The sequence below is a fragment of the Aulonocara sp. 'chitande type north' Nkhata Bay genome, linkage group LG17, assembly GCF_057382095.1.
Source record: "Aulonocara sp. 'chitande type north' Nkhata Bay isolate Kocher_YH1m ecotype deep benthic linkage group LG17, A_spYH_male_GT1.1, whole genome shotgun sequence".
Lineage (NCBI taxonomy): Eukaryota > Metazoa > Chordata > Actinopteri > Cichliformes > Cichlidae > Aulonocara > Aulonocara sp. 'chitande type north' Nkhata Bay.
The window spans coordinates 41,759,967-41,778,388 of NC_141360.1; the positions used below are offsets into that span (position 1 = coordinate 41,759,967).

The window sequence follows — 18,422 nt, forward strand, 5'->3', positions numbered from 1 at the left end:
ACGCTTTGGAGAGAATATCTTTGGCTAAACTGTACAATTGATTACTAAAGTAAAACCGTATATTTTGATGTCATAAACAGTAATGCTGTATAAAAGCTGGACAAACTGAATCCAAAATTGCTTCTCTAAGGTTTATTTAAAGATCATTTACAACATCAAAGGTAATTTGATACAAGCCTTGTGCGCCACATGAGCACACGTTCAGAACAAATTTAAATTCAAAAGAAAATGAAATTAGCTGTAATTGTCTTCACAGGTGTGACCTAGTTCATAACATCCCACTGAAATATTTATTAATGTTTCCTATTACTTCTTCTTAATAAATGCACACTTACCCCAGCCTGCACGTGCCTCTTTGATCCAGCTTGCAGAGACATCAGTGTCATTCCTTTGTATGTGCTTAAATACCATAAACTTGCTCAAAGTGATGAACACATAAAGGATGCTGGTGCCTTTATATGTGCTGTCAGCTCTTTGATTGGCAGGTCCAGATCTCTGAGATCCTCGTTTCTTTTTTTCCTCCGTCTGTCATTTTCACGTCATCCCGCACATGTTCATCTTCCTCGCACCTGACCAGCGGACTTCCCCTTCTTCACTGCTCTGACCGAGTGAGCGGCAGCCCTGCCTGTCCTCACTGTTATAACTCCATGGCATGATGGTCTATTTCTAATAATATGTTTAAAGTATTCATAAGTTGGGGTGAGTTGTGCCACAACAGACAGGCCAGCTGACAGGTAAGGCTGAGGATGTGTTTGCTGTAATGTCACTGAGGACACTGGTTTCCTGTCAGAAATGAATATTGCTCCAGTATGGAAGAAATGGTGAAACACTGTGTGTGAGACAGGATAAATATCATCGTCAAACACGTTTCGATGATGTTGTTGATTTCATTGAAAGAAAGTGTACAGTTTCCACTCCTGCCTGAGAAGCCAAGTAAGTGAAATAAACTGGACACATCTCAAACTGCACAGAGAAAAGCCCGACTGAAGGAGAAAGGTGTTTGTCTTGGATATTTATATCTGTAGGTAATAAAACCACAGGAGCAATGGTGAGGGGCCTGATCACTCATGGACCACTAAGAGAAGGCTATGAACTGGGGACCAGTGACCCCACCATTAGAGTTGACCAAATCTCTGTTGCTCACATAGAATTGTGGGTGAAGCATTACATTCATGACTTCAGTGCATCTATTGTGCAATTAGGACGCTGTGGGAGGAACCACTTTGCCAACATTATTGGCTCATTAGTGCAAATTCTGCTGCCAGGAAAATGATTTCTCCCTGCGTTACTTGTAGATGGTCCACATCTGTAAACAGATCTCTCCCTGTCTACAGATGTGGCTGTTGATGTCTTTGGCCCATTTGAGGTAAAGATGAGTTGCAGGTTTGTTAAAGGTCATCGAGTTATTTTCACTTGTATGTCCAGTAAAGCAGAGCATTCGAACACACTTATTCATTGAATACCAGTTCTTGTATCCATGCACTGTGCAGACTGATTGCTAGAAGAGACCAAGTATCCCACTTCAGGTTAGACAACAGATACTCCTGCTGCTCTGCGTTATGGTGGGAAAGGCTCAATCGCACAGTCAGGACTGTGCTGAGTGCTTCATCAGCAAAGGATGAATGATGAAGGATTACAAACCCTTTGAGAGGGTTACATTTGACTTCTAGCTCACACAAAGTGATCCGCTGCTCTTCAAGCCAGACTTTACTGTCTAATACATGCAGTACCAATCCTATCCAGCAGAGGGGAGTGATGTCCTGCACCGTGCAAGACTTTGCTGGCCATTCTCCATAATCATTACCTTCATTTTTGTGATGTTGACGATGAAGATCACGACAGCAAACACAAAAATATCTTTCAGTGTTTTATTGTGAAATGATCCACTTCTACAAACATCTTTAAATTTTAAAGCAAACGCATTAAAAGTCTAAAACGTGAGGCAGTGTTAAAAAAGTCCAACTATAAATTCATACTTTTTGATTTGTTGTTATGAGATGATTAAATGGCGTAACAGAGAATACATGTAACACAACGTAATTACAAAATAAAAGACAGTTAACTTGTTGTATAGATGTGTAAGCAGGTTGGAAACAGTTTAGTTTAGAAGTGGGAGGCAGTTACCGTCCTCACATTTCCTGTAGCCAACATCACAGGGACTGTCCCTGGATACGTTTTTGGACACAGTTACATCATTGTTGCAGATCATTAAATGCAAATATTCAGTTTACAATCAAAGCAATTCATCCAATATGCAAATCATTTAAATATCCACTACATATATGTGAATCAGTCGATTGATTGATTGATTGATTCAATCAACAAGTATCATGAGAAGCAAATGAAGTAACCTCAGTGTGTAATGCATCGGTGTGTTGACTGAATCTTATAACTAAGGCTTCACTAAGATTATGGACTCGAGCTCCAGACATGCATATGTGCACATAATTATGAAGCAATGGACACTTTCAAATAAAACAAGAAGTAACATCATTCATTATTATAATTAACAAAAATCCACAAATGACTAATAAACTGTTAAATATTTAAACTGTCATTGTCTCCCTTTGGCGCTGTTATCGGATTGATTGATTTCACATTGGCCATTTCATAGTTTCATACAAATCACAGCTTAGATGCAGTAACAATAATCTGCCTGACGACAGCGCACACTGATGGAGGTTCGTCCCGGTCAAGCTGACGTTCAGGCTGAATCAGACAAATGATCCTGCGTTGCCGTCTCACACTTTCACTACGAACGCTGACCAACCACCACTGTCCTTTTGCCATGTGTGTTGTTGTATTTCTGCACAACACTACGGGGTGATTATAAATGTAAAAGAGTAAAACATACAGGAGAAAAGTTGCTGCAATATCATTCTGCAAAGCGATGAATGTTTGCTGTAGCCCGATAGCAGCAGGTCATTATAGTTTGTATTGCACGAGATGGGTAGTAGCAGAAGCTGCTCTTTAGTAATAATATAAAGCTCTTCTGATTTCATGATAAAGGAAAAAACGGTGCTATGGAGCGCAGGCGTGTCAAAACAGCAAAGGTCCTTATTGAAACTCCCAGTCAGGGTTGGGTTCATCTTCCAGCCCATCAGAGGATCACACAGCTGGAAGTCTCTGCACTGCTCAACACACAAACGTTTTCAAGTCACATTCAGTCACACATAATGACATTATTTGACTTCTATATAACAATCTTAAATATGATCCACCTATCTGTGATAATCAGCTGTGTACCACAGGCCTCCAAGCTGGCTGTAGTTAAACCTTTACTAAAAAACATCAGGAGCTGGAGCTGCTGAAGGTTTCTCGCTGTTAAGACAGAGTATGGAGCGCAGGCTCACATGGTGTCATAGGGTTGTTGGGGTTTCTCTGTTTTCTTTGTATTATTGTGGGGTCTTTACGTTATAATATACAGCACATTGAGGCAATATATATCTATATAAATAAAACTGAACTGAACGAAGTAAAACATTGAAAATAAATGGTTGTAAAACTGGAAGCCGTGTGCATCGGGTCCTTTGTGTGCTTCTGTTCATGAATGTAACAGATTTGTAACATTTTTCCTTTCTCTGGATTGATTTGGAGTTTTCAGCGGTCATGGCCTGCCTCACATCCACGTCACTTCTCATGGAATAACAAGGGAACAGGCCCCGCCTTTCCATCAGTCTGTAAATACTAAATTAGTGTAATTACACTTTTGTTCAAAGCACTGAAATAAAACTGAAAGTCTGCTTTTCAATCATATTGATATTTTGTTGTAAAAGCTACTGAGGCGGTGTGTACAGATAAAAGTGTCGTTGTCGTCGTCCGTGTACTACTGGAAAAAACCATCCCACCTCTGCTCTGAAGCATCAGACGGCTTCATCCTCTTGGGGGCGCTGTACTCCTGCTCAACTGGAGGCTCCTGAGGAAGCTCACTGATCTCAGCAGTGAGCTGAAAAAAGCAGCAGAGGAACAAACAGAAGACAGGAGCTTAAATTTGTAGCTGCAAACTTGTGTGATGTAAAAATGACTAAACAGGCAGCAATCAAGATTTGAGCTTAAGAAGAAACATCACTCATTTATTAATTAATCATCACCATTTGAAAATATCAGGATTAATATTTAAACTTTAAACGTAGTCACATTTTATTCATGTTTTATTTTGAACAACACATTTAACCAAAAACATATTAGTGAAAACATCGTGATACGGGGATGCTGTGGTTTGTTATTATTAAACGTAAAATGAATTCACATAATAATCAATGATGATGATGATGATGATGTGGCAGTCGGCAGAGCTCAGTAGAAGCTGGACGAGGTAGACGAGTTAAGAGACTAAACATCAAAGAAATTCTGCTTCGTATACGTCCACTTAGAGCTGCCGCTCCTGCCAGCTGTGGGCCAGCTGTGGGTCAGCTGTGGGTCAGCTGTGGGCCAGCTGTGGGTCAGCTGTGGGCCAGCTGTGGGTCAGCTGTGGGCCAGCTGTGGGTCAGCTCCCAGCCGCTGGGCGTTTCCACTGTATACACGCCGCTTACACTCAGTTGCAGCGTGTCACCAAAAGATGGCCCCTCCTTCGCAAAAACGTTGACTTTTATAGTTTCACGTTCCTTCTCTTTCATTCTTTTCCATAGTGGACTCACATCTGTGAGAAGCTGGCAGTGTTACACTTGCTTCAAAACGCCGTGTGGGCGTGGACGTGATGTGTGGTGATTGGTGCACATGTATGTAGGTTTAATGATTCATTTTAAACGTATTCAAATAAATGACAAAGGGAACGTACTAAGATCAGAGGCAGGCATGACTGTGATTGTCACTGCTGTGACTGTTCATTTATTTAAAGGGGCAGCAAGTAAATGCTGAGAATTACCAACAGCTTTAAATGCATCGGCCAAACTTCATGTCCTAAATGCTGTCTACTACTCGTGGTAGCGTTGTCATTAAAGCCGATGTTTTATGACAGATTCATGCAGGACACCAGCTCATTCCCAAACATTTATACCATTTTTCTTGTGCCTGTTCGCGATGTGAGCTTCATCAACATTTCTATCTGGTTGTCATAAATGTGTAAACTGTTGGTAAAATTCAGAAAAGATTTAAGACTCGTTCGTTTAGACTCAGCCCCGTCTGAGGCTGTATCTGACATGGCAGGAAGACTGCGAATCCAAGCTGGACACAAAAACCGTTAAGCACAGAGAGCAACAACAAAGACTTGATGCGAGGCTGTCTTGAGCCTGTGATGATAATGCTGTGGGGACCGGGACCAATCCACCAGTTGTGCTCTCAGTATACAAGCATGTTACCACTAAGTATCCACTGCTGGTCAACCACAGAAATTAAAATAATGGAGTTTAACTTTCTTCAAGTAACATTCATGGAAAGTAAAGACAGAACTACTATCTAAGGCCGAGCAGCAGAACACATGATCAATGCTCTGCCACCACAAAGATCAACAACGGTTAAAGTGACCTAAAAATCTGTTTGGTAGCTTAAAGACACACTCACCATGTTTCTCTTTCTGCTGGCGGCGTTGGCAGTGTTGTGGCGATCGGCGGCAGAGCGCAGAGGTCTGCGGCACAGCTCGTCTCTTTGATAGATCGCCGTCTGCTTAGAATTCTGCTTCCTGTACAAAACAAAACAGGCAGCAACTTACTAATTTAATTTTTTAATTGCACCATTTAATGGCATCCAGTAAACAGTTTACAACCAGTTTGACACTGTGGTCTTTTTTCCATGCAACACTCTGGTTCTGATGATTTGTCCCCCCTCACTAAGAAGCCCCTGGTTCAGTTCTGACTGTCCGACATGAAAAGGACCAGGTGAGAAAGTCTGTATCCAACACCGACTGACTATGTTTTCATTGTCCACCTGACGACATCCAGATAGAGCAAGTTTAGCCGTTCAAATAGCTGGGCTCACTGATCACGCAGAAGAAAGTCGCGTCCATGGCGGAGATGCACACTCAAATAGGTCAACTTCCGCTTTTTTAAAGTGGTGCTTGTGGAAGTGAACTAATATTTCCATCTCGACCAAAATCCGCCTTTTCCAGACGTTGATCCTGCCGATTCTACTCTATGGATCAGAAACGTGGACATTGCTTAAAGCAGACCTCAACTAGCTCGAAGTTTTCCAGATGCGTTGCCTTCGGCAGATATTACGAGAATCACTTCGAGACCGCCTTCAATAGGAGGACATCTGACTGGAATTCAAAAACTCCGATTGCGATGGTTTGGCCATGTGTGTCGAATGGACGCGAGCCGACTACGACACCAACTTCTCTGGCATAAACGTCCCACACAGCGGAGAATCCAACGAATGGCGAAAAACATGGCTAAAACAGGTCGAAGGTAACATCAGAAATCGCAGAATAAATCTCGACAAGGCCAGGACAATCGCCAACGATCTCCACGCATGGAAACGAGTTGTGAAGGAAATTCAACAACCATTGGCACCCACTGCGGCGCATGGGCTTAGGAGCCGATCCAGGCCTAACGCCAGCTAGGAATCAAAGAAGAAGACAAAGAGTCCTGTGTCAGACGAAAGTGAAACGCTCGTTGTTTCAACAAATGTTTTGTTGTTTCTTCTTCTTATTTAACTCAGTAACACTGACGGAGTGCTGCAGGGTTCTCTCCTGGGGCCTACACTATTTATCTTCATGGCTTGGGACAAAATCTAAAAGCATCTCTCCATTATCACACAGATGACACGATTATTTACTGTGGTGCTCGTACAACTGACGTGGTTTTCCAACAGCTAGCTTTTGATTGCATGCAGTCACAGCTGGGTCAGCTCAACGTGATTTTAAATGCAGAAAAAAATAAAGGTCACGTTGGTCTCAAACAGGAAGAGGGTATCGGCAGCACTTCCTTCTCTTTCTATTGAAACTGTGGCCTCATCCAGATATTCAGGTATTGTGATTGATGGTAAACTTTCCTTTAAGCCACACAGTGACTGAAGTTGGTCTTCTTTTTCTGAAATCAATCGTGTTCGTCTTTGAGGTGAATCCTGGATGTAATTAAATGAACGCTTCTGCTCATTCGCTCCATCGTCTGGATTCTGTTCATCACAGGACACCAAGATTTATTACCAACTGGAAACCATCACCACACCATTGTACCTTATATTCTCTGGCTGACTGGTCCTCATTGGTATCATTTTATCTGTAACTAGTGGTTTGCTGCCCTCTTACTCATCAGATTAACAGGTAACAATGACACATTACTAGCAGGTCTGAGCCAAAGGATTTAGCACTGGTAGTAATGTGCCGTTGTTTCCTGTATATGACAAAGAGCTGAAAACGACATAAATATTTTAGTCGTAGTCTTTGGTCTCAGAACGTTATCAGTTCATACAGAACTCTGAAAGAAGGCCGTCTCCTCTCAGCTGATTTCACTGCAAACTTTAAAATACGTAAAATGACCTTGTGAAATCATCACTGGGAACACGTGTTGTAAATATAAAAAACAGGATCAGTGGTTACTAAATATGCCTCAGACCACAAACATAATCAAGTTTCTTATAAAGCATGATCAGGAACACTGACATCCATCAGCATCGCTGCATGGACAAAGTCTCTGTTACACTGTCCCTCACGTTGCAGCACACACTCCAAACAGACGTTTCAGGGCCAACTTAGGCTCAAGTATCTCGCTTTAAAATGGCCTGTATTTATAATAGCGCTTTACTAGTCCCTAAGGACCCCAAAGCGCTTTACACATTCAGTCATCCACACATTCACACCTAAAGTGTTCTAGGACACTTCAACATGTGAAGTGGAGGAGCCAGTGACTGAACCACTGACCTTGCAATTAGTAGTAGTAATTGAGTTCACCCTTGGGATGATGCATTATACATCCCTATGGGGCAAGCAAATCTTTCCAGTTGTGACATCAGCCTAAGGATTACGCACTTTGTCACAGTGTTTTAGGTTAAGCCTTCTAAGAAGCTACACAAATGTGACTGTGTGCTTGGTCAGGTTTCAGATACGTAGTGAGGACATTAACCTTGACTGCACGGTAGGTCAAAACTCTAAACTACTAACTATTTGTCATGGTTAGCATTAAGGGGCTAGGTGTGTAACAGCCATCAGGACAGCAAAACATGGTTTTGGTGTTTTATTAGCTGTTGATAAAAAGAAAAATTAGATACACACAAAAAAATCTTTTCTACAGCTACTAGTGATTAAAATCATGAAATCACAGCTAAGCAGTATGAGTGGAAATGTGGTGTTTTCCATCAGAAACAGAAAAAATGAAAATGAATTAATTAAAAATAAACACAAAACTAATGAAACTTAACAGCATTAAACACTTTTTTGGAGCGATATCCAAAAGCCTCGGAGATGTCAGTCACGATACCCTGCAGTCTTTATTAAATCAATAATTCAGTTACGTACGGACAAGCACACACACCCTTCAGCCTTACACTGCTCCCCAGTGGTGTGAGTGCTGTTGACCCCTGGTCCTCTCAGCCGGTCCTCTCCTCCGTCTTCCCCCACAGCTAATTACACTGCCTGGAGTTTAGAGCTGACAGCCTGTCTAGGCCCCCATCTGCTGCCTGGTCTGAGCTCTTTGACAGCCTCCCCTCTCTCCTAACTGACAAAGTGATAAACTAATTAGCCTGGCTGGGCACACCGAGGTCAGGGCCCTCACCATATCCAGTGGCTCCACATAGCAGGGCTGACCCAAGTCCTCCTCCAGGGAGCTGGGGCCAGGTAGGCTGGGAGTAGAATTACTAAGGTCTGACTGATTAATGCCAAGACGCTGTCTGAGAGCCGGGCAGGCCTGAGGTACCAAAACAGCCTGTGTTAAAGACTCGTTCCACACCTGTACAATCAAATGTTATCTGCTCATTATATACCGAAGTGCAACTATGCTAAGTTCCTCTGATAAACTGTGACTAGGAGCAGTTATGAAAACTACTCATATTTTTAAACAGACATTCAAAGGACAGACTGCAAGACTTTGTGTTAAATGTAAGAGCCGGGTTTCGCTTCACTCTAGAGCAGGGCTGTCATGGTTAACGTTACTTATATCAGGGTAACTTGCAGGTCCATGAGGTTTCTTGCAGGTCAGACGCACAAACAGAGCAGATATCTGTCACAGTTTACCTGATAGCTGAACTCAGGCTTTGGTACCAGTCGTTGAGGTTCTCCTGGTTGCTGGACATCAGTAGCAGATTGGCTCTGGGGAAGGTCAGCTGTGAAGAGATGAAACATGGTAAATGGACGGGTTCTTATATGGTGCTTTTCTCCTCTACACGAGCAATTGTACAACTCGCCTCACATAGGCACTTTCTTTCAGAGAGCAACGTGGGGTTAATGCTATGCAGACTGAACCAGACGGGGATCGAACCGCCAACCTGCCAATCAGCAGGTGACCTCCTCTACCTCGGTGGCTTTACTCTTTACAATACACCAACTACGAGCCTCAAATCCAACTATGATTTCAAAATCTGACTGGGAACCAGTTCAGATAAAACTAAATCAGATCTCGATGAAATGGGAAGAAGGACGAACCGCTGCCCGTCACTGTGCTGTTGAGCAAGGCATGGGTTTACAGTAGCTGTTGGTCCTAATGTGCTGCCAGCTGGTTCTAATACTTGATGAAGACGAGCTGCATGTGATAAGAACTTCTTCTCAGTCAAGATGTAATAAGCTGTGCGGCCAATCAGAACCAGTTTACAGCAAAAAACCCTGAAATGTAAAACAATGAACAATAACGCACTACAAGAAAAACTGTGCTGGTGTTTTTGGGAAACCTTCTTCGATTTCACCAACTTTATTAAAATCGATCATTAAAATCTTTTCTGGAACAAATCAGAGAGTGATGTCACTCCACAGCACTGTGTACAATCACAGCAGTTCTTGCATTACAGACTTGCTGCGGGCAGATGAACCATAAAAGCTGCACACTGGGCTGCAGTTGCACAATAAAAGCTATAGGGGTCAACACAAACCAGCTAAAACTGTCTCCAGATCAGCTCCACACAAAGAAAACTGCTGCTGCTTTTAAATCCTGACTGAGTATAAAATCCAGGCATCAATTAAACTAACAAAATCTAACAACCGATTTAGAGAACACTGCATTGTTCTGGACGGTGTCTTCATATCTCTTTTGGACTTCTCTGTTCTGACAGGACTTTATATGAGTCAGTTATCAGTTCTCTTGTTCACGTTACTCAGTCCAGCTTCAGGATGTACATGCTGAACAAATCTAAGCCCAAACAAAAGGTGCTTTCAGAGCAGCACAGTTACATCAGGAAAACTGCTTAAAGATCACAATTACACCTTAAAGAGCCTTTAACATTTATCTGCAGAGACTAGTAGCTTGTTGAGCTCTGATATATCCAACTTCAGCCAGTACGGAGGCGATTACAGCTCATCAGACAATGACGATAGTCTCTTATTAGACATTAAGACTTCAAACGCACCATCATCAAAAGCACCAAGTTCAGTGAAAGGGGCCGGACTAAGTGCTGCATGATATTAGGCACTCGCTGCTTAGGGAGGGGTGGTTGCTTCTGCACAAATAGATTCCACTTCTGTTGAGATGTCGTAATTAGCAATTTGTCAGGAAATCTGACCCTCTTAGGTAGAAATGACTTTGTATAATACAGCAGCGCCTCATCACTGCACATAATTTAGCTTGATTATTTATACATCAAAGAGAATCTGTCAGGGATGTGGGAAATATTCAAGTAATGAGAGGATATTAGCAGCAGGAAGGGAGCAGAGGCGAGAGGATACAGAAAGCCGACGTATTCAGAAGGAAAAGACACAAAACGAAGAGAAAAATGGACGTCGAGCCACAAATAAGACCCAACGGGGGAGGGGGCACTGGAAATTTTAATAAAACGTTTGAGGTTTTTTTGTTTTTTCCAATACTTAGCATATAGATTGCCATGACATTTACAGCTGTCAAATTTAATTTGACTTTAATACTTCATGGCCCCGTATAAGGAGGGCCGCGGTGTGCTGACAGTCTTTTTCCTCGAGTTCACGCAGGGATCAATAATGTGTCCTTATGAGGAATTACGCGTAACGCTATCGAGTATGCGCTTGGGCCTCCGTGGTATAAGAGGCTAATGAAATGCCATTTCTGCTATTAGATAACGTGCAACGGGACGGTCACAGAGCGGCGACAGGCTGGAGGAAGACGTATTTACTGGAGGCCCAGAGGAGATGGATCTGTAGCTTAATCTGATCCAGCAACTGAGGTAACAGCAGGCGCCCATCACTGCACTCCTCAGTCCTGAAAACACACACGCACTCCCTGTAACACAGCTGTGAGTGTAATCTCTCCATCAGTTTCCTTTCATCAGTCTGTTGAAGGATGATTTTCATTCTCAGGGCTTTTAACTGAAGCCTGGCCTGGTCACGACAATCCGTCACACAGCCGTCATGTCACTGCAACTCTGCTCTGTGTGCATATCTGATCATTTCCACTGCACACTTTCACAAAATATAAAAAACGACAAGTAACGAGCATTAAAGTAGTATTTAGAAAAAATGCTGTTTTCTTTCTAGACGTCACTGAATCAGGATTTCTGAGAAGACGAATGAACTGGCTCAACGTCCTCAAACAACACATCCAAATATAAGGCTTCATACTGCCGACTAACTGAGCGCTGCTGTGTACTTGTACACAGTCTGGTTAGTCGGGATGGAACTGAGAACTGGTTCCCAGTAGGCCATCAAGTTGGAATCGTTAGCCTGCTCGCCTTAGCCTATCAGTTTAGCTCATTGATTCCAGCTGCACTTGTGCTGATTTCAGTTTGTTTGCTGGAAGAAAATAGTCACGCAGTCTAAAATATGGCAGCGTGAATATGGACCAAACCTTTATTTTTATTGCACACACAACGAACACACAACGAACACAACTTCAGTGCTTTGCACAAACCGAGAATCCAGAGTGATGTTGAAGCTGAATGCAGACCTCCAACAGTGAAACAGGCGAGCAGTCAGGCTGCAGCCTCCCTGTCCACCTGTTCTTATTGCTCAAGTAGCATCACTGTGGCATCACTTTAAAGCCTCTGTGTGCGGTCGGCTTTGTGTTCACAGCTAAAGACTGAGAAAAAGATCACGCGTGTCCTCATTAGGACACGGATTCTGTAGCCTACAGGTTCAGATTGTTCTAAAGCTGCAGGCTTCACTGAAAAGCTGAACTGTTACATAAAAACTGTAATTATTAGACAACGTATTTTAGGTAAAAGTAGTGTAACTCATTACTTTCTACTGCATTACTTTTAAGAAAAGGTTTCTCTGTAAAAACAGCTCCAACGTGCACAAACGTAACCAGTTACTGTGTGTCCTGCTATGCTGGTGACTCTCAGAGAGGAGCCAATGAGAACGCAGCGAGAATCAATACGTGATATTGATCAGAATCACCCGACTGGTTATTTTCCTCTTTATTTTTCATTGGATCGTGTTTATGATATAAACTCGTTTGCCAGACCTCTTGGATGTAAAATAAGTGTTTATTAATCATTTTAAAACGTAAACGTTTATTAATAAAAGTAAATGCATTTTTTAACCAACCTATGAAAATGTCCATGATGATCCACGTGATAAATGAAGCATGAAAGGTGCGGACATATCTCACAGTTAATCATCTGTACAGACTTTTTGCCCGTCTTGTTGTGTTTGACGGATGTTTTCCCATTTTTAACATTTGATACACTCAGTTTAAAACCTGATGGCCTGTTGGCTGAGCCCCGACAACAGCTCCAATTACTCTATAAACAAATGAAACCTGAGATGCCCGCACCTTTACTGATACGATCAGAATACTTTATTGATCCCCAGGGGAAATGATTTTTCATAAAAGTCACTTATTAATAAGTAGCTGAAAAAGAACATGTGCAAGAAGGGTGTAGCTGTTGCAGTAAACAGTGTGTTAGGTGGATGATCACATGATAACAGATAACAAAGGTAACCAAAGAGGATCCCCCCCCATAAAGAAGTAAACTGGTTATCTTTTTTGTCTGGCTCAGGAGTGTCAAACTCATTTTCCACCGTGGGAAACAAACAGCCCGCTGGACCACTGATGCTTTCTGTGCAGATGAAGTCACACACTGATGATGAAGAAACAGCTGCTGTGACAAAGAGAGAATCTGTCTGCACGACTCTTTGGACGTGAGAAATAAAAGTGTAAAATGACAGAAAGTTACAGGTTTTTTAAACTGTAGTTGAAACTGTATTTAGTTTATTTTATGTAATTTTCAGTACTAAACTGGACACTTGAGTCTCTTTCAAGAAGGTGATTTTTTGTTCATGTTGCTTCTACTGTGGAGAACACATGAGGTCTGTACAGATGTGGAACTTTTTGTCCTCCGCGGTGGAAAATGGCTAAAACTAAAACGTGTATCACGGGTTTATCCAGCTCCTACTTTTATACATTCTGCACTCATCCTTTCAGTCTCCAGTATCATTGAAATGCAGCCAGACGCTGCTCGTTTGAGGTTTGCATTTAAATCCGGCTCGGCGTCTCTCTGCGTACCTGGCCCGTACCACTGCACCTGCTGTCAGATAAAACTGAGGTTATTGTACTCGGCCCTGAAAATCTTAGAAATATGGTATCTAATCAGATTCTTACTCTGGATGGCATTACCTTGGCCTCCAGTAACGCGGTGAGGAACCTTGGAGTCATTTTTGACCAGGACATGTCCTTCAACGCACATATTAAACAAATATGTAAGACTGCTTTCTTCCATTTGCGCAACATCTCTAAAATTAGAAATATCCTGTCTCAGAGTGACGCTGAAAAACTAGTTCATGCATTTATTACTTCCAGGCTGGACTACTGTAATTCATTATTATCAGGATGTCCAAAAAACTCACTGAAAAGCCTTCAGCTGATCCAAAATGCTGCAGCAAGAGTCCTGACAGGGACTAGAAAGAGAGAGCATATTTCTCCTGTTTTGGCTTCCCTTCATTGGCTTCCTGTTAAATCCAGAATTGAATTCAAAATCCTGCTCCTCACATACAAGGTCTTAAATAATCAGGCCCCATCTTATCTTAATGACCTTGTAGTACCATATCACCCTATTAGAGCGCTCCGCTCTCGCTCTGCAGGCCTACTTGTTGTTCCTAGAGTATTTAAAAGTAGAATGGGAGGGAGAGCCTTCAGTTTTCAGGCCCCTCTTCTGTGGAACCAGCTTCCAGTTTGGATTCGGGAGACAGACACTATCTCTACTTTTAAGATTAGGCTTAAAACTTTCCTTTTTTCTAAAGCATATAGTTAGGGCTGGACCAGGTGACCCTGAATCCTCCCTTTGTTATGCTGCAATAGATGTAGGCTGCCGGGGGATTCCCATGATGCATTGAGTTTTTCCTTTCCAGTCACCTTTCTCACTCACTATGTATTAATAGACCTCTCTGCATTGAATCATATCTGTTATTAACCTCTGTCTCTCTTCCACAGCATGTCTTTATCCTGTCTTCCTTCTCTCACCCCAACCGGTCGCAGCAGATGGCCCCGCCCCTCCCTGAGCCTGGTTCTGCCGGAGGTTTCTTCCTGTTAAAAGGGAGTTTTTCCTTCCCACTGTCGCCAAAGTGCTTGCTCATAGGGGGTCATATGATTGTTGGGTTTTTCTCTGTATCTATGAAGCGCCTTGAGGCGACTTTTGTTGTGATTTGGCGCTATATAAATAAAATTGAATTGAATTGAATTGAATTGTCTTTGGAACATCTGACCCCTTTCCTTCTTTGACATAATGGTACGATCCCAGTCTGCGATTGGCCGCGTGGCGTGACCATTAAAATAAAGTCCCACAGGGCTGAAGGTTTGACTTCCACGTACCGACGGCCCATTAATAACTGCTGTGTGAAATCATCTCGCGGCCGGATATAACTGTATCCACATCCAGCCCGTGGACTTACGTTTGACGTCCCCGGTCGGGTTTTATTGGTTTCTATGTTGTAGATCTATCAGCCAACTGTATGCTACCAGTTCTGTGACAAATGAGCTTTACTGACAGAAAACATGCAAAAATGCTTCTGACAAGCTGAGCAGACAGCAGTGGACAGCACCATCATCAGACGTGGCTGCTCTGGATCACAGGGAAGCACATTAGCAGCGCTGCATAAAGAGCTCTTTGAGCCAGAGCCTATCAGCTGAAATGAATATTGATACCATGCAGCACTGGCACTAAACACTCGCTGCATAAACGCTTTGGTTCCTTGCTCAATGACGCGCAACTCCTTGCTTTGAATGTTTCATGACAGCAGCTACATCATTTAGACACAATTTGTCAGCAAGCAGCTGTACAGAGACCTGCACGATGGATGGACCGAGCGGAGAAACACATTCAAAGTTCAACTTTTGGGCCACTTCAACAAGGATTAGAGGTGATTAGGGAGGAGAGGAAGAGGAGCACAGGTCTCCTCCAACACGCAGGACTAAATGACATTTAACGGAGCGAGGCTTGAAAACATTCAGCAAACTTCTTATTTTTACACGTTATACCACTCATCAGCGAGGAACTTTAAGTAAGACAAATCAAAGCTACATACGTCAAAAGTGGAAATTAAATAATGCTCCGCTAAAGAGTCACTCATGTGTACCCTGAAATCAGTGAACAGATGTCTCCCCACCTGCCCAAGAAAACAGACAGTTTTCTTTCCAAGTTCAGCTTTTCCCAACATTTGGAAGATGGAAACAGTGCAGGGCACACACAGAGAAGAAACACAGAGAGCTCAACTCTACAATAAGAACGATGTTTCCATAACGCTCAGCCACCATCATGATGACAGTGAGGATTTACATAGTAATGGGGGAGTGGTTCATATTAATATCATCACTTTATACCTTGTTAAAAACTAGTGATTTGAAAAACGGGGACTGTATCTGTAATATGTGATTATAATATATCTGTAACACCTGAACAGGTAAGGTTGTAGTTTTTGTTAAAAGCCTTGAATTAAAGCTGAAAGCCTGAACTTCAATCTCATCTTAATTGTAATAATGTAAACAGGCAACATTAAAAACGTTGTGTCGTTTTCCATAATCCTTACAGCTCTAACTGCAAGAAGATACCGTTCATACAACCGTTGAGGCTGAGCCCTCTCTGCTGGTTTTTCAGGGACTAGTAGCTGGCAGACACTTACAGTGAGCAGGCCTCCCTGGCTCCGTGTGTGGCCAAACACCTTTTCTACGGTGCAGTCCTGCAGTGGATAGGCATGCTCGGCAGTAAACTTCTGTCCACTGGTGGAATGCAGGGAGCTGCAACGCTTGACCTGTAGCAGCATGTCGGAGAACAGGAAGAACATCTTAGGCTTGGCCTCTGCACCCTTTGGTGGGACCACCTTCAGCCAGCCCTCGCAGATGTACCACCTCCCTGTGACAGGAGCAAGAACAAACAGAAAACAATATTATACACATATATACATCCATCATTAGATACTCAATATGCATTTAGTCCAGACGTGGACACTTGACAGCCTGCAGGTCACATTTGGCCCTTTGGTTGTCCATGACCAGTTTGCACGGGGTCAATGCGAACTTTAAACATAAACATGTATTCATTAACGGAGCCATAAGAGGGCCACATGCCAGCATACTCTTAGTGCAGGTCTCAAGGCTGGATAAATTGGGAGGGTTACATCACATTCATCCAGAATGAGTGGATCTGTCAGGCCCTGGGTGCTGTTGGCCAGCAGGGTGCTGAAACTTGTTACCGCTGGCCAAAGACAAAGAAAGAGGCAGGGGGAAAGGTGTGTCAGGAGGCGGCAGGAGAGAAGAAAGGCAGGAGTGTGGAGGTGCGAGTAGGGACTTTAAAGCCTGCCTACAAGACGGAGAGAAAGAAGGCAGATATATGTGCATGCAGGAGACTACATGGAAGCGAGGTGGATTCAAGCTGTTCCAGCATGGTGCAGAGAGCACGTGTAGGGTTAATCTTAAAAGAACAGTATGCAAATAGTCAGGATCACTTTGAAGGTGGAAATCAAAGCTGATTTTGAATGTTGTCAGTGTATGTGGCTCTCAGGCTGGCTGTCAGAGTAGCAGACTTCAGTGGACATGTAGATAAAGGGAACAGAGGTGATAATCAGGTGTTGGGTGGCCACGGTGCTAAGGAGAGAAATGCAGGACAAGGACATGGATTACATGGTAATGGATTTTTGAAAAGGATGGAAATACTTGTGGTCAAGACATTTTAAGAAGCGGGAAGAACATAGGTGACATATAACAGCAAAGGGAGGTGCACAAAGGTGGATTATATCTTATGCAGAAAGGCCAAACTGAGAGAGATATAAGACTAGAAAGTGGTGGCAGGTAGACAGCACCGGACGTTTTTAGGATGACTGCAGAAATCAAGACGAGGAAGTGAAGGCGGAGTCGAGGATTAAATGGCAAAAGCTCAAGGAGCAGTTGAGACAGCCGGGTTCAACGTGGGGCGAGATTACATCAGGGATCTACTCTGGGTCTGTTTGCAGTGGCGATGCACGGATTGGCAGATGAGGTCAGGCAGGAGTCTTAGTGGCCTATGACAACTGCAGATGAGACTGTAGGGAGCAGATTGAAGAGCGCCTGAAGATGTGGAGGTTTGCTCTGAAGAGAAGAGGAATGAAAGTCAGAAGCAGCAAGACAGAATATGTGTGTGAACGGGGAGACGGGTTTAACAACAGGCATGCAAGAACAGAGGCAGAGAAACTAGACCAGTTTAAACACCTGGGTCAACCAGCTAAAGAGATGGACAGCGCACAAGAAATCTGAATCGCCATTATGAACTAAACATGCAGCGAAATACACAAAGCTGACCAACGCAGACCGAGAACAGACATCTGAACCTTTGCTTACCAATGTACTTACCACCCAGCGATGACGTCAAAACCAACTTTGTGATTTCACATAAAATAACAAAAACCAATAAACTATTCTTAAAAACTCTCCATCAGAGGCTAATTTGGTGGCCTTTGCCATTCTAATATACACTAAGGTGTTACAATCATGGGCGTCCAAATCTGTAATGGAAAAACATGTTGGACGGGAGGGGCGGGGCTATGTGCTCGGCCCCAACCAGTCGCAGTAGATGGCCCCGCCCCTCCCTGAGCCTGGTTCTGCCGGAGGTTTCTTCCTGTTAAAACTGAGTTTTTCCTTCCCACTGTCGCCAAAGTGCTTGCTCACACAATCACAGAGTTTTTGCATTTCAAACTCTATTGCAGTAGTGTAGTGGTAGTGTTACTGAGATGTTGGCACTATTTGGATTCACAAATATTCTCAGGGGTGAACGAGTCCACATACAGATCCTCTCTCGTGTCATCCTCTTTATTTCCACCTCAGACACTGAACCTGTAATAAACTCAAAGGTAAAGCACACTAGATTTCTTCCTAAAAACCAAATAAACTGAAAAGCTGCTGATGAAGAAGTTAAACTACAAGCAAGACAGCAAAAACACTTTCAGACTTCTCACATCCACATTTAGTTTC

The 18,422-nt window shown here is 43.0% G+C and overlaps 1 protein-coding gene across 2 annotated transcripts in view; it reads right to left on the reverse strand.

The window, feature by feature from the left end:
- Positions 1 to 1,856: 1,856 nt before the first annotated feature.
- arhgef39 (Rho guanine nucleotide exchange factor (GEF) 39) overlaps positions 1,857 to 18,422 on the reverse strand; it is a 71,191-nt gene continuing 54,625 nt past the window's right edge. For both annotated transcript variants that reach the window (XM_086269859.1, XM_086269857.1), the window contains 5 exons: positions 16,103 to 16,332; positions 9,104 to 9,192; positions 5,500 to 5,617; positions 3,849 to 3,946; positions 1,857 to 3,131 (listed from right to left, as the gene is read on the reverse strand). In XM_086269859.1, the coding sequence (XP_086125985.1) occupies positions 3,101 to 3,131; positions 3,849 to 3,946; positions 5,500 to 5,617; positions 9,104 to 9,192; positions 16,103 to 16,332 (566 nt within the window). In that variant the 3' untranslated portion in view covers positions 1,857 to 3,100. The remainder of the gene's footprint in view (positions 3,132 to 3,848; positions 3,947 to 5,499; positions 5,618 to 9,103; positions 9,193 to 16,102; positions 16,333 to 18,422) is intronic.